The following is a 15044-nucleotide window of genomic DNA, read 5'->3' on the forward strand; positions in this document are numbered from 1 at the left end:
CGTGCGGCGATCATGCGACAGTTGTGCCAAAGTCATGTCGTGGTCTTGCAGCAGTCGGTGGCGAAGATCAGCGGTCGTGCAGCAATCGCGCCACCGTCGTGCGGCGGTTGTGCTGCGGTCGTGCGGCGATCGTACGACAGTCGTGCCCCAATCGTGCAACGGTCGTGCCGCAGTCATGCGGCAGTCGGCGGCAAAGATCAACGATCGTGCGGCAATCCTGCCACGGTCATGCCACGGTCATGCAGCAGTCAGCGATCGATGAGTAATTAGAAAAAGAATATATAAAAAAATTTAAAAATTTATTAAACGCATTTCTATTCTTTTTCTATTCCAAAAATAAAAATTTTATATAATTACCGAATATCTTATTTTACTCAAAAATTATTCTAGGAGTAAAAATAGCAAAAAGTTATTTCTAAAAAAAATTGTTTCACAAAATGGAAATGTTGCTATGTGCGTCCAAAGCTTCTGAATTTTGGGAAATTGCACAATTCGCTATCATTAAATCAATCCACGAATCTTAGACTTAAAAGCCCAAATGCCCGTCCACACGCATATATAGGTTAAATCGAACGCTGTTGCGGGATTCTGTGCATGATCAAGGGCTAAGAGCCTTAAAAAGGAACAAGACCATCTGTTAAGAATGGAAAGAGAGTCTGAGAAAACTCTTCTTCTTCAAAAATCGCTTCTTTAGGGGCCATTTCCATACCAGGAAGGAGGAGCTAAAAAAATTAAATAACGATTAGCTTGTTTTCAAGACCAACAAATCATATAATAAAATTGACAAAAAGAGAAATGAAACTTAACAAGAACGAACTATTAAAAAAAGAACCGGACTCTCGAACCAACATTAAAGAAAAAAAAACAAAAACAAAAACAATCTTACTGGATAAAATGTTTGGTCGCAGGTTCCAAACCCTTCTTGCGCGAAGGATGTCTGCTTCAATGGAAGCCCGCAAAGTAGCACGGATCGAATCGACAATTCCTGAGATGATCTACTGGACCCCATCAGCTACATGACGAGGGAGGATATTACTTTGCACTCTTGCGGACACGTCCATAATGTGAAACGCAACAGTCAAGAGACTCCTGCGGCTATCTCCTCCGGGCACGGTTGGCTTCTCAGGTAGGATCGCGAAACCCGAAGGCAACATCACCACCGAACCGGGGTTTCCCCCGCTTAGGAGTGAGGCTATCGCTCCAAGGTCGATTGGAGCGTAAACAATATAAGAGCCTGTCGGGTCTGAGTAACTATTTTGCAAGTAAAGGACAGAGGAAGAGTTTGGACCCGGCTGTGAAGAAAGAAACAGGCAAAGCTATCAAAACAAATGTGGTTATTCTAATGATATGGAATATGATAAAACGAGGATGAAGAGAGATTCTAGTACTTTCCTCCACTTGCGTAATGGACACGCGAGTCGCTGGGTCTGCTCCTGTGCATATGCATGTGGCTTCCCGAATAACAAGCTCCACCCAGAGCTCACCGGCCACCGCCCCCTCCTACGGCTGGTGGGCTGTGGGTGGAAATCTTGTGATGGTAAATAGGCGGTCGTGCCGCGGTCGTGCGGCCGTTGTGTGGCAATCGTGCAACCGTCATGTGGCAATCGTGCGACGGTCGTGCCACGGTCGTGCGGCGATCATGCGACAGTTGTGCCACAATCATGTCGCGCTCATGCAGCAGTCGGTGGCGAAGATCAGCGGTCGTGCGGCAATCGTGCCGCGGTCGTGCGACGGTTGTGCCGCGGTCGTGCGGCGATTGTGCGACAGTCGTGCCCCAATCGTGCAACGGTCATGCTGCAGTCATGCGGCAGTCGGTGGCGAAGATCAACGATCATGCGACAATCGTGTCGCGGTCATGCAGCAGTCAGCGATCGGTGAGTAATTAGAAAAAAAATATATAAAAATTTATTAACCGCATTTCTATTCTTTTTCTATTCCAAAAATAAAAATTTTATATAATTACCAAATATCTTATTTTACTCAAAAATTAATCTTGGAGTAAAAATAGCAAAAAATTATTTCTAAAAAGAAATTGTTTCACGAAATAGAAATGTTGCTATGTGCGTCCAAAGCTTCTGAATTTTGGGAAATTGCACAATTCGCTATCATTAAATCAATCCAAGAATCTTAGACTTAAAAGCCCAAAGGCCCGTCCACACACATATATAGGTTAAATCGGACGGTGTTGCGGGATTCTGTTCATGATCAAGGGCTAAGAGCCTTAAAAAAGGAACAAGACCATCGGTTAAGAATTGAAAGAGAGTCTCAGAAAACTCTTCTTCTTAAAAATTCGCTTCTTTAGGGGCCATTTCCATACCCGGAAGGAGGAGCTAAAATCAGATGAGGGGTTACGTGGTTCTGCATCATCAGCAACATCAAGGGCGTTGATGATCCGAGAAAGTCCTCGTTTACCTCCAACTGTGGTAGTGTTGCTCGCGGAAGGCATCCGGATTTGTCAAGCCTCAACTGAATCGCACTGCCGGAAGTGGAAACTTGGTCCCCAAGCGGTGAAGATGAAGGATTCAATCTGCTTCCGCATTCACGATACCGAAACATTTTCTCCATTGGAGCTCCTCCTTCCTCCTTCCTCCTCGTCTTCGTGTTATCTCTTCGACAACGAGCTCCAGCCACTCTTCAAATACGTGAGCCCTCTTTATTCCTTTCTCATTCTCCCTTGGGGATGAATGTGTTTCCTTTCTCTTTCTCCCTTGGGGATGAATGTGTTGTTTGAAGCTTTGCCCGATTGAAAAATCGAAACCCTTGGATGGGATTTAGTGGCTCGACACATTCAATTTCGGTATTTTGAATAGATGTAGTAGACTAAGCAGTGGCAAATATGGGAGAGACAGCATACAGCTTTGGACTGCTTATGGTTTAAGACAAGTGTTATTGGGGATTTAGTGGTTGAGTACGTTATTGTTTTAATCGGCTGATATCCAGAGGCGTATTTGTCATTTCGGTATGCTTCTGTCAAGATTCAAAGTATCGGTGCAGTTTCATGTTTTAATAGTGTGGGCAATATCAATTGTTGGGTTTGCTTTTACTGATGTCTATGCAAATGAATAAGCATACGTTGCTAGAGAAGAAAGAAAATGAACACAAAGGAAATGCATTTTCGATATTGATGCGAGATTCGGGATATTCCCTTCTGGACTCACTGATTATTTTTTCTTTGGCGCTCATGTATGAAGCATGTTCTCTTAGATTTGTATAGGTGACCACAAGGGGATCATCTTTTCGAGATCGAGCTCCAGCTACTCTGCAGATACGTAAGCCCTCTTTATCTCTCTCTCTCCCTATGGTTGAGTGTGTTGTTTGAAGCTCAGGGTCTTTACACCCAATGCATCGCCATGCCCAATTGGGCTTGGCTAGGGCTGCGGTTGAGTTGGAATGACTCTCTCCAGTCGAGTTTTGACCGAGTTAGAATTGGTGCAATTGACAAGTTTGGTTGACGCTCCTTGTTCAGCCTTGATATGCATAATCATTGCGAAGTGGAGAATGCATTTTCTGCCTCCTCATTGTCATTGTTGGTGGGAATTGGGATTTCGCGATCTTGTTTATGTCTCTGTTGTTGTTCGATTCAGCTAGTGCTTCATGGTTGCTGAGAAGAGACAGCTGAAGAAACTCTGGCTATTTCGCATTTGGCTGGATTGGGTCTTACAAGTAATCAAAATGTGAATAGTCAAACCCTTGGATAGGATTTCATGGCTAGACACATTCATTTTCTGAATTATGAATAGATATGGGAGACGAGTAGTGGCAAAATGGGAGACATAGCATCCTGCTTTGGACAACTTATGGTTTAGGACATGTGTTATCATTATGGATTTAGTTGTTGGGTGCATTATTGTTTTAATTGGCGGATATTCAGAGGCATATTTGTCATTTCAGTATGCTTATGTCAAGATTCAAAGTATCTTTTCATGGTGCAGTTTCTTGTTTTAATTTTGGGCAATATCAATTGTTGGGCTTGCTTTTACTGATGTCTATGCACACGAATAAGCATGTGTTGCAAGAGAAGAAAGAAAATGAACACGAAGGAACTGCATGACTTTTCAATTTTGATGCGAGATTTGGGATATATCCTTCTGAACTCAGTGATTATTTTGTCCTTGGTGCTCATATATGCAGCATGTTCTCTTACTCTTGTTTAGGTGACTACAAGGACAGCCATTGGAATTCACATCTTGCATATCTTCTTCACCTATTTCAAGTTTTGAAAACCCATCCAAGGTTGGGTTTTTTGTGGGGAGAACACTTGGCCAGTGGGAAAAGGGGGCTCACTTGAGGGAGAGATACAGAGGTATGGATTGTCTCCAAATTTTGGCGGGCCATCGCCCTCGTCCTCCTACAATGAAGAAGATGATGTCGATTATTGTGGGGCTTGCGATGGGGATTATGTTCGTGGTTTGGGTGTCCACTTATTCTCCCAGTCGCACTGCCGCCTGCTTGTCTCCTTCCATCAATTGCCTTCGCAATCCACATTGGCATCCTGCAAGGGAGTACACTGATGAAGAGAGGGCATCACTTGTTGTGACCAAGGAGATACTAAACACAGTTCCCCTTAAATCAAAGAATCAGAAAGTTGCATTTATGTTCTTGAATCCTGGCTCGCTTCCTTTTGAGAAGCTCTGGGATAAGTTTTTCCAGAAGCTCTGGAATAAGTCGCTGCCGAACACCGCCGCAGGACCGCCACCCACAGCTCACCGGCTACCGCCCCCTCCCTCGGCCAATGGGCTGTGGGTGGCAATCTTGTGGCGGCGGTCAGCGGTGACGGTTAGCGGTCGTGCAACGGTCGTGTGGTGGTCGTGCGGTAGTCGTTCAACAATTGTGCGGTGGTCGTGTGATGATCATGCGGCAACGGGCAACGGTTGGCGATCCGTGAGTAAGAAGAAAAAATAAATAAATATAAAAATTTATAAATTTCTACCAAACGCATTTTTATATTTTTTCTATTTCAAAAATAAAAATTTTGTATAATTACCAAACACCTTATTTTACTTAAAAATTGTTCCCGAAGTAAAAATAGAAAAAGACTATTTCTAGAAAAAAAAAATTCCGGAAAAGAAACATTGCCACGAACACCTAAAGTTTTTGAATTTTGGTAAATTGCACAATTTGCCATCATTAAATCAATCCAAGAATCTTAGGCTTAAAAGCCCAAAGGCCCGTCCACACGCATATATATCGGACTTGGCCCACAAACCTAAACAGAGGTTAAATCAGAGGGTGTTGCGGGATTCCGCGGTTCAAGATAAGGCGTCGAGGGTTGCTAGCGAAGAGCCTTAAAAAGGAACAAGAGCATCCGTGAAGAATGGAAAGAGAGAGTCTCAAAAAACTCTTCTTCTTCTTCTTTTTTGAGCAAACAGAAAACTCTTCTTCTTGAAAAATCGCTTCTTTAGGGCCATTTCCATACCAGGAAGGAAGGAGCTAAAATTAGATGGGGGGTTACGAGGTTCTGCATCATCAGCAACATCAAGGGCGTTGATGATCCGAGAAAGTCCTCATTTACTTCCAACTGTGGTAGTGTTTTTCGCGGAAGGCATCCGGATTTGTCAAGCCTCAACTGAATCCCACTGCCGGAAGTGGAAACTCGGTCCCCGAGTGGTGACGATGAAGGATTCAATTTGCTTCCGCATTCGCGATACCGAAACATTTTCTGCATTGGAGCCAAATCTGGCTGCTGCTTGCTTGCTTGCTTTCACACTTTGCTTCTCACGTTGTCGATTTCTTCTTTGACTTGCTTCATCAGCTGGTGTAAACTTGCTGCTCTCATCCGGCTACTTCTTGATGAAGAAAATGTGCTTTTTGCTGAAAATGGATCACCAATTTCCAACACTATACTTGCTGGCATCTCAAGCCTTTGAACCTTCAAAGATTGATAGATTCTTCCTTTTGTGTCTCTAACAATCACTGCTTGCATGCTATTAATCGAATAAGAGATGATGCTTCTTGCAACGATTATCACTATTGTTTCAGTGGATGCATTTAGTTTGTGCATTCTGAAGTCTTTGGAACTCCCATCGGTGGAAAATATATTTCTAAGGGTATGTATAACAACGTTTCTATTCAAGAAAACTATTTCTTTTCAGAAATAGTTTCTTTCTATTTCTACTTGGGAACAATTTCTACAGAAAAATAAGGTGTGTAGTAATTATACAAAATTTATATTCTTGAAATAGAAAAATGATAGAATTGCATTTAGTAAAAATTTATAAATTTTTGTATTTATTTGTTTTTTCTAATTACTCATGGACTGCTGTCGCCCACTGCCGCACGACTGCGACACGACCGTCGCACGACCGTAGCACAACCACGGCACGACCGTCACACAACTGTCGCACGACCGCTGATCGTCGCCACCAACCGCTGTCATAGGATTGTCGCCCATAGCCCACCGGCCGCAGGAGGGCGGTGGCCAGTGAGTTGTGGGTGGTAGTTGACAGCGACGATCAACGGTCGTGCAGCGGCAAGCGACGATCGTGCAACAATTGGCGATGGTAGGCTGCCGACGGACGATGGCAGTCATAGGCCGGTGGGCTGCAAGCGACAACCAATGGGTTGCAGGCAACGCCAACCATCGCCAATGGTCGGCTGCCAACAATGGCCGCGAGCGACAAGAGGTGGCCGACGGTTGATAGGCGGCCGGCAGTGGCCGCAACAAGGAAGAAGAACAAAAGAAAAAAAATAAAAAAAAAAAAAAACTTATTTCTAGAAATTATTCCCGAGAACAAAAAGCTACTTTTATTTTGTTTCTTGTTACTATTCCAAATCTATTCCCCAGCCACTTTTCTATTTCGGGAAATAGAAAAATAAGTTAGCGTTACTAAACAGATTTCTATTCTTTAGATAGTTGGTTTCCTTTTTATCTCTAATTGCCCTTTTTTATTGTCAAAGTTGGCCTATTTATTGATACTTGAATTTTGGTTATCCACTTAATTATTCATTGCATAGAAAATTAAGGACCTAATCCGGCCCCTAAATAAAACTATTAATTAATTTGCATATAATTTTTAGGAGCATTTAGCATATAGGTAAATTTAAATTTAAATGGATTGAAATGAGCCCATGAGAGATGACAATATCGGCCAGCCCATAAGACCACAATGACCGAATGTCATAAAGGAGGAGGAGCCTTGTTAAGCTTAGCTTAGTTGAATCTAATTTAGCCATTAAAGTTTGATTGTTAAAAGGCCTTGTGTCATTAGAGCCCATCACTTTAGTAAGGCCTAAATTAAGGCCGGATAATTAGGAATAAACCTAAGTTTTTCACTATATAAAGACATGAGGTCTCACAATTCAAAGGGTAGGCATTTCTCAACTTGAGAACATAGCATAGAGAAGAAAGCGAGAGAGAACGCGGTCGAGAGGAATCGGCCACAAGAGAAAAAAGAGAGATACACGGAGAGAGCGAGTGAGAAAAACACATTCAGGTTTGACAAGATTTTTCAGAGAACGCTCACAATAAACACAAAGTCGGCAAGAAAATAAAACGGGTTGAGAGCAGGGAAGCATGAGTGCACGAGCGAGCCCCCGCTATCCAGGTCATATCTGCACATTCCTGCCTTACCTCACTTGAGAACGCCCTGGCGGTTCATCATATCGGTCAAGCATAGGGGTGTCAGTTCCCGAACCGAAAACCGAACCGAACCGAACCGAACCGAAAAATTCGGCTTTTTCGGTTCGGTTTCCATTCGGTTCGGTTTTCATTAAAAACCGAAAATTTTCGGTTCGGTTCGGTTTTTATCGGTTAACCGAACCGAACCGAACCAACAAATAAAAATGGAGAAATCTAAGTTTAACAGAAAAAAAAAACAAAAACCGAAACCAAAGGCTAAAAACCGAAAACCGAAAAAACCGAACCGAACCGAACCGAACCGAACCGAAATTTCGGTTCGGTTCGTATTCGGTTCGGTTCGGTTTTTCGGTTCGGTTCGGAAGATTTTCTAACGGTTCGGTTCGGTTCGGTTTTCAAAAAAACCGAACCAAACCGAACCGTTTACACCCCTAGTCAAGCATGTTACTTGTTTGTGATGAAGTTCTACCCGGAAACTTTGGACAATCTATTGCATCTCTTCTCCAATTACACGGCATTCTGAGCAGGATCTCCAATTGTCGTCAAATTTATCCACAACCTTTGGAAGAGATCTTGGAATATCATACATGATTTCTATGAGTCGAGTCTTCAGTTTAGGATCTCCAGTAGTCGTCAAATTTATCTTTGAAAAGTCCACGTTGGCACAATCTGACCAATTGCAGAATTACACTAAGATCCACATCCTTCCTTCTGCAGGCTTTCAAACTTAGCAGAAACTCACCGATAATACAAATTTTTGCGACACTTAAACAAAGCCGCTAAAAACGAAGAATCATATGTTATCATCACAATCATATAGTATAAATTCCAAAAGGAAATTGGTTCTCCGCCTCGGGGATTTGCTTCGAGGAGGAAAAAAGAGAAAGTCCTTTTATCCCAAGCTTGTTAATTTATGCTGATGATGAGATGTGTTTTGACGTTTTGACCATCAATTGGATTGGATACGTTGGTGGTGAATGAATGAAGTTATTCTTACAAATAAAAGAAATATCAAATAGCAATTATAAAATTTAAAATTTCAAACAGTGTTTTGGATGTGTTCAGTTCAATGATGAAGGAAAATAACTAAATCAAGAGCCTAGTTAATGCGTCAAATGATGAGTAGTCATTCAACCTGATTGAATTCAATTAGGATTGTTTCAACATCAACATAAAAAGTGACATAAACAGAAAATATCTGCTCATCTAATATCTTTCAATTAGAAATAGAAAGATCAAATCATATAATCATCAAAAAAAAAATTCAAATGGAATCTCGATATATCAACCGAACTTGATATTAAATCACGCGCACATCAAGATTCCACAATGGTATTAGATTTAGGCTTAGCCTTACAAGTATCAATCATCCGAGAACGGAAGTTGGGCTTGAACCTGGATCTGTCCAGGATAATGGGCTTGACTTGGGTCACTTTTACTCTCATCTGAGCACGGTGGTCTTTGTGTGACTCGCGCGCACTTGTGCAACTGTACATCAAGATTCCACAATGGTGTTGTGTTTGTATCTCGTAGGTTTTCATTTGACAATTATTTAGATGGCGGCTATCATATACCATATGCGCACAAGGGCCCAACGTCTGGTCTAAAGCTTGATTATTGCTCCACCACGTTATGACTACGCGCAAACTGTACACTTTCATAATGCCAATTCCATATGTTTAAGCATCGTTTCTGCATTTCCCTGGAATCATCCTCATCATGTTTTATAGTATAAATCTTATTATATGATGGTCACTTAATATCTGCAATTGTTTATGGTTTTCATTTTAGTAATTGCTTCTTACTAAATACATGAAAAAGTAAGTCTACAAATATGTGAAGATGGATTAACCGACGATGCAGATGATTTTGACTGACTTGGAGCGAAAGGTCTTTATGCTTTCATTCATCCCAATTTCATGATAAATAGGCAATAACTCACTCATCCGATTTTAGTATCGATGAAGCAGTTTATATGACTTCACTTCTCTAGCTGAGGGTTTACTGCTTCTATAGGTACGGAGCATGGATAGACACAAATCTTATACTGCCTCTGGGACCAAGGAAGTGCCGCGTAATATTCGACTATTTTCTGAAAGATTACCTAGGGGTTGTGAATGCCAATAAGTCTCTGTTTTATAAAAAAAAACTGACTGCAACCACTAATCACCTCTTAGCAACTTGTGAATGGTCTTTCAGAATTTTCCAGAATCGATGCAGGGGAAAAAAGGTATAATGCGCACATAGCAAACCCATAATATCTATGAAAAGTAGTAACCTCATCAAACTAGAATATTAATCTCGTACATGAACTCATATCACAGGATACAGCATTTAATATGCATGCCTTAAGCTCTTTGGATGATAGTTATTACCACAGAAGGTTAGCGGCATTCCATATATATGTGTTAGATCATTGAAAGTCAAAGGCAAACACGGCATTGACAATAGCATGAATAACTTCTTTTCAACAAGAAAAATTAACTTTTTAGCGCCTTTTATCTATGAAACACATGGTAATTATGGGAGATTTACAAAAAAAACAAAGTTGCTCTCTAAGAATTTATAACAAAAAAATTTACAAATCATGTTTATAATTGTATAATTAGAGTCTCGTTGTGTTGTACATTATCTTGTAGGTCATATTTCAGCTATTTTGTATTGACTGACAAATTGATGTTTTTTAATGATATAGTATTGCCTAATTTTTTAAATCTTAATCTTTTTAGAGTTTTGAATTTCAAAAGGAAATTCGAACCTAAGGAAAAATCTTATATGCAAACTTCAAATTTGTTCTCAGAATAATCATTATTTGGCTTGTTGGGAAGAAGCAGAAAACTTTATTGTAACTAGGGATATTAAAAATCGAGATATGCATTCGGTCTAATCTATTAATTTGCCAAGGTCAAGTTAAGATTTGTAGCATACAAAATAAGCATTCGAAAGACCCCTTTTTTTGTCTCTACTTTTAAACAAATTCGAAGAACATGTATATGTATTTTTATAAACTCATTTCCTATGTTCAATCGATTCCTATGAATTAGATTCCAGTAGGGGTAGAAGATAATATATAAAAGAAAGACTCGTGGACTTTATACAGTACCAGTCAGCGTGCCCCACAGAGATACCTCAAAAATCGTTAAGAACAACGTGGGGAGTCAATGTGAGTCCCGAATATCCGGCAACCGCACCCAGGAAGCAACCGAAAACGACGTCGATGGCGACGAGGATGCTCGCCATCAAACCCCTCTCCTCTCCAGTCTCCACGCACCCATCATCGATCTGGAGGTGCCAATCGAAGGGGGCCTGACTCCGCCCAGCTCCTGGTACACCGACCCCTTCTTTCCTCGACCTCGCGCTCGATCGCGTCTTCTACTGAGGCTGGCGGGCTGTTGCGGTTCGTCTTCTTCGGTTTCATTTCCTCTCCCTAAAGCTCGACGCTTTCGACTCAATTTTGTTCTAAAGGAAGTGAATTGGCTTTGTCCCTCAGGTTTCTGTCCGACCCAGATCGCGACGAAGATTCTCATGACCCGCCGGATTTAAGTTCTTCTGTTTCCTGACTTTTGGTAATCTCGCTTTGACTTTCTTTTTAATCGTTGGCCTGGATTAAGTGTTTCCTGAGATGTTCTATTTTCACTGGTTCTTGATTGTCAGGATACACGGATCAGGTTAAATCGCCCCAAGACTTCTTCACTGGCAGGTGGTGAGGAGCGTCCGTAAGCAATTACTATCCGCTTGTGGCACAGAGTTACCACTTGACTTAATCATAGTCATAGTGTTGATAATTTTCTTCCTTTTTCCTAGTTATTTATTCTAGGAACAATTTATATATAGTAGTGAGAAACTTAGAAACAGAACCTTTTCTAGTTAAAACGACCGTTTTGTTTCTCTCTTTATGCATGACTTCCTAGGACCCATTTATCGTTTAAATGCTGCAGATTGGGAAATGTAGAATTTGTCGTGTGTCAAGATGATAATGGAAAAATCCTTGCCTTTCATAATGTCTGTCGCCATCATGCTTCTCTTCTTGCATCAGGAAGTGGCAATAAGTCGTGCTTTGTGTGCCCATATCATTAGTTCATTTCCACTTTCATGCTAATGATAAGAAGTCAAGAATTATATGGTTGTTCTTCCATTTTCTTGTAATTTTTGTTCCTTGATGACGCTTAAATGAAGCCGATAGTTTTGCAATCCGATCCACTGCATTCTTAAATGGATAAAGCAAAAGGCTCCTCTCAAGCAAAGCTTTAGTCTATCATGTTTGGAATGCATCCCATTGTGCTGCAACTCATGTGATAAATGCTTACAGAGTAGCATAGTTGAAGATTGCTTCAAATATTTTACAAACTAATAGCACATTAGAATACCGAATTTTCCTATTATGATCTCTATCTTGAGATTTAAAAGCAATATTAAATCATTTTTCATCTTGACTTGATTATTGATGAACACATACTTAGCAATTGAGTTTAAGTGAAAACGTGCTGGGTGAAGGTAATAGATTGAGAAGCAGATTCTTTTCATTATCATACTATTAAAACAATTGGAATGTATTTAAATCTACCCATGAATATAGTATTTAAAGCTTTTGTAGATTGTTTATGCAGATATACTGCGGGAATGCTTCTAAGTTTACGTTGGCACTTAATGTTTCTTGTCGAACCTCTCTTTGAAGTCTGAATTCCTTGCATCGTTCAGGGGACTAACAACTAAATGCAGGCTTTGTGATGGTAAATCTATTTATATCATGCAATATGCACCCCGGCTTATCTTGCTTTTTTCTGCAGGGGCAAACTTATGCACTGAACGGAGCCCTTCTCAGAGCAACTAGATCAAAGGAATCCAGAACTTTGTTGTGAAGGCAGGCAATTGTTACTTCTATCTCATTCCTCTTGTTGTGCAGCATTTTCAAATGATATAATAGTGAGATTTCTTGTGGCTGTATGATGCAGGAGTTTGGGCTCATACCACTAAAAGTAGCTACTGGGGCCCATTTGTTCTTCTCAATTTTGAGAAAGATGTTTCTCCCGATCAGCAAGTTGAAAGTGACATAGCAGCAAATGAATGGACTGGCAGCTGTGTAAATATTATGGGCAATTACTGCATTGATCCATCACTAACTCATCTTTGTAAGACGTGAATACATCCTTGAGTGTGACTGGAAGGTCCGTAGCTCCTTGTTTTGATTTTAATATGCTGCCTCTTATCATGTTTTAATTAGTATCCTTGGCTCTGGTCTTTATAGTGTAATTTTTTTGCTGCTTTTTGCTTCTCTGACTGTCAAATGCTTGAACGAAGATCATATTATCAGCTTTCAAAGTCATTTGATCCTAGATTAAGATTTTCAAATCTTGACAAGAAATTCCCCATCCATGTCTCAATGACAATTCTCAGGCAGCTGATGGAAATAGTTCATTCTCGTAGGTTTTCTGTGACAGTTATTTAGATGGTGGCTATCATGTACCATATGCACACAAGGGCCAAGCGTCTGGTCTAAAGTTTGACTCTACTCCACCAAGGTATGACTGGGCACAAATTTTACATTTTCATAATGCCTATTCCATATAGTCAAGCATTATTTCTGCATTTTCTTGGAATCATCCTCATCATGTTTTACAGAGTAAATCTTATTATATTATTGTTACTTAGTATCTGCAACTGTTTATGGTTTTCATTTTAGTAATTGCTTCTTACTAGATACATGATAAAGTAAATCTATAAATATGCGGAAGGTGGATCAACCAACAATGCTGATGATTTTGACTGACTTGGAGCGAAAGCTCTTTATGTTTTGATTTATCCCAATTTCATGATAAACAAATGATAACTCACTCATCAGATTTTGGTTGACTTCTCTTCTCTAGCTGAGGATTTTCTGTTTTCATAGGTACGGACAATGGATGGGAGCAAATCTTGTACTGCCCCTGGGACCATTTGGAAATGCCACGTAATATTTGACTATTTTCTGAAAGACTCTCTCAAGGTGATCTGAATTCCAGTTAGTTCCTGTAGTATTAAAAACTGATTGCAACCACCAATTACCTATTAGCAGCAGTTTGTGAATGTTCTTTCAAAATTTTCCAGAATTGATGCAAGGAAAGAAAAAAAAAAAAAAGGAATGGCGTGCACATAGCAAACCCAGAATATCCACGGAAAGTAGTAACCTCATCAAACTAAAACATTAATATACGAACTCATATCACAAGATGCAGCATTTAATACACAGGCCTTCAGCCCTTTGGTGATAGTTATTACCCTGGAAGGTTAGCAGCAATAGTGTACGTGATAGTGCAGCATGCCTTTATAAAGTAGAGCTAAGTAGCTAAAGACAAGGATCTGTACATGTTCTAATCCATTCTACTCTCATATCCTGTAAAACAACCAATTTTCACTGTCCTCCAGAACTTCTGTTTTCTTATTTTAGTTCATCCTTCGTCACTTTAGACACTACTCACAACCACACTCGTCCTGTGGGATATGGTTCAAGTCATTGTTCCACACATTTAACGCTTTATCATGATGCTGACTCCTTTGATGGTGTTCTAGTTCATAGGAACTAATCATGTAAGTTTTCTCAACATGGTCGACTTAGATGTCTTTAGATATTCAGGTTCAAGCCTTTTACTCTTTCAAATTACTTATCGTTTGCGGTAATTCATCTAGTCCTCTTCCTTTGATTACAGGATGACAAGATTTTCGTGGAGAGAAGTCTGTAGGATGGTGAAAGACTACAGGTATTAGAAAGTAAAACACATACGTAAGCCGGAGGACCAACAATGGGCACCACGATCCTCACGTATTTGGTTTATTGCAGATGGAAGATATTATTTTGTGTGAAGGTGTTCAGAAAGGCCTCGAATCTCCAGCCTATTGCAGTGGAAGATATGCGCCAACAGTTGAAAATGCCATGTACCATTTCCATGGTTTGCTCTATCACAATCTCAGAGGGTGAACTACAGGTAGAAACCAAGTCCTTGCTTTTCTTACTTTCCATTTCCGGACTATAGAGATATAAACCCCTCCGTGCTTATTGAACCTACCTTGTTTGGCTAACAAAACCCTTAGGCTTTAGAAGTAACTCGTAACCCATGGCCTTCTAATTTTCCTCTATCTCGCAACAAACGTAATTCTAATGGGTCGTCCATAAATCGGTTTAGCTTTGCTCAGGGATAAAAAGATTTAGATAGCGAGATCTCTATCTGGTCCCAAAATGGGAGAAACCCATAGGGCCTTAGAGATGAAAAAAGTGAAATGCTTTCGAAGGAAAAGAATTATAAAGTTGGCGTACATAGTTCATGAGAAAGCCTAATGCCACAAGGCTTGGCTGCGATGAGCTTTGTTTGATATTTATCTGGAGTGACACTTGCTCCTCCGTATGTTCTTGAACAACCCGTCTTCTTCTATGAAAAAGCATGATAACTCGAGCTTCTTAGTCGACAGGCCTTTGTCAAACTGCAAGCACGTAGCA

General features: G+C 40.5%; 1 protein-coding gene and 1 long non-coding RNA gene across 5 annotated transcripts; both read left to right on the forward strand.

Moving 5' to 3' along the window:
- Positions 1 to 2274: 2274 nt before the first annotated feature.
- Positions 2275 to 4750, forward strand: LOC104435910. 3 transcript variants are annotated; one of them, XR_005551565.1, is made up of 3 exons: positions 2275 to 2642; positions 3192 to 3269; positions 4155 to 4750. XR_005551565.1 is itself a non-coding variant. In XM_018869513.2 (3 exons), exons 1-3 carry the CDS (start codon positions 2388 to 2390, stop codon positions 4286 to 4288), a joined length of 444 nt encoding a protein of 147 aa, XP_018725058.2. In that variant the 5' UTR covers positions 2275 to 2387; the 3' UTR covers positions 4289 to 4744. The 3 variants fall into 3 exon arrangements, 2 of the variants coding, with proteins under 2 accessions (XP_018725058.2, XP_039169335.1); XM_018869513.2 differs by having other exon boundaries at positions 3215 to 3269; positions 4155 to 4744; XM_039313401.1 differs by having other exon boundaries at positions 3205 to 3269; positions 4155 to 4743.
- A 5942-nt stretch (positions 4751 to 10692) lies between these two features.
- LOC104438735 lies at positions 10693 to 13560 on the forward strand. 2 transcript variants are annotated; one of them, XR_005551568.1, is made up of 6 exons: positions 10693 to 10973; positions 11067 to 11142; positions 11231 to 11292; positions 12364 to 12741; positions 13001 to 13095; positions 13464 to 13560. It is a non-coding gene; the product is annotated as an uncharacterized LOC104438735 (long non-coding RNA). The 2 variants fall into 2 exon arrangements; XR_005551567.1 differs by having other exon boundaries at positions 11067 to 11292.
- The last annotated feature ends 1484 nt before the right edge of the window (positions 13561 to 15044 follow it).

This window comes from Eucalyptus grandis, chromosome 1, assembly GCF_016545825.1.
Source record: "Eucalyptus grandis isolate ANBG69807.140 chromosome 1, ASM1654582v1, whole genome shotgun sequence".
NCBI classification, from domain to species: domain Eukaryota; kingdom Viridiplantae; phylum Streptophyta; class Magnoliopsida; order Myrtales; family Myrtaceae; genus Eucalyptus; species Eucalyptus grandis.

Excerpts from the sequence above, each read along its gene's own strand:
- LOC104435910 (XM_018869513.2), top strand. The coding sequence starts at position 2,388 with ATGATCCGAGAAAGTCCTCGTTTACCTCCAACTGTGGTAGTGTTGCTC. Across the intron at positions 2,643-3,214 it reads TCCAGCCACTCTTCAAATAC|GTGACCACAAGGGGATCATC; the intron begins GTGAGCCCTCTT and ends AGATTTGTATAG. Across the intron at positions 3,270-4,154 it reads TCCAGCTACTCTGCAGATAC|GTGACTACAAGGACAGCCAT; the intron begins GTAAGCCCTCTT and ends ACTCTTGTTTAG.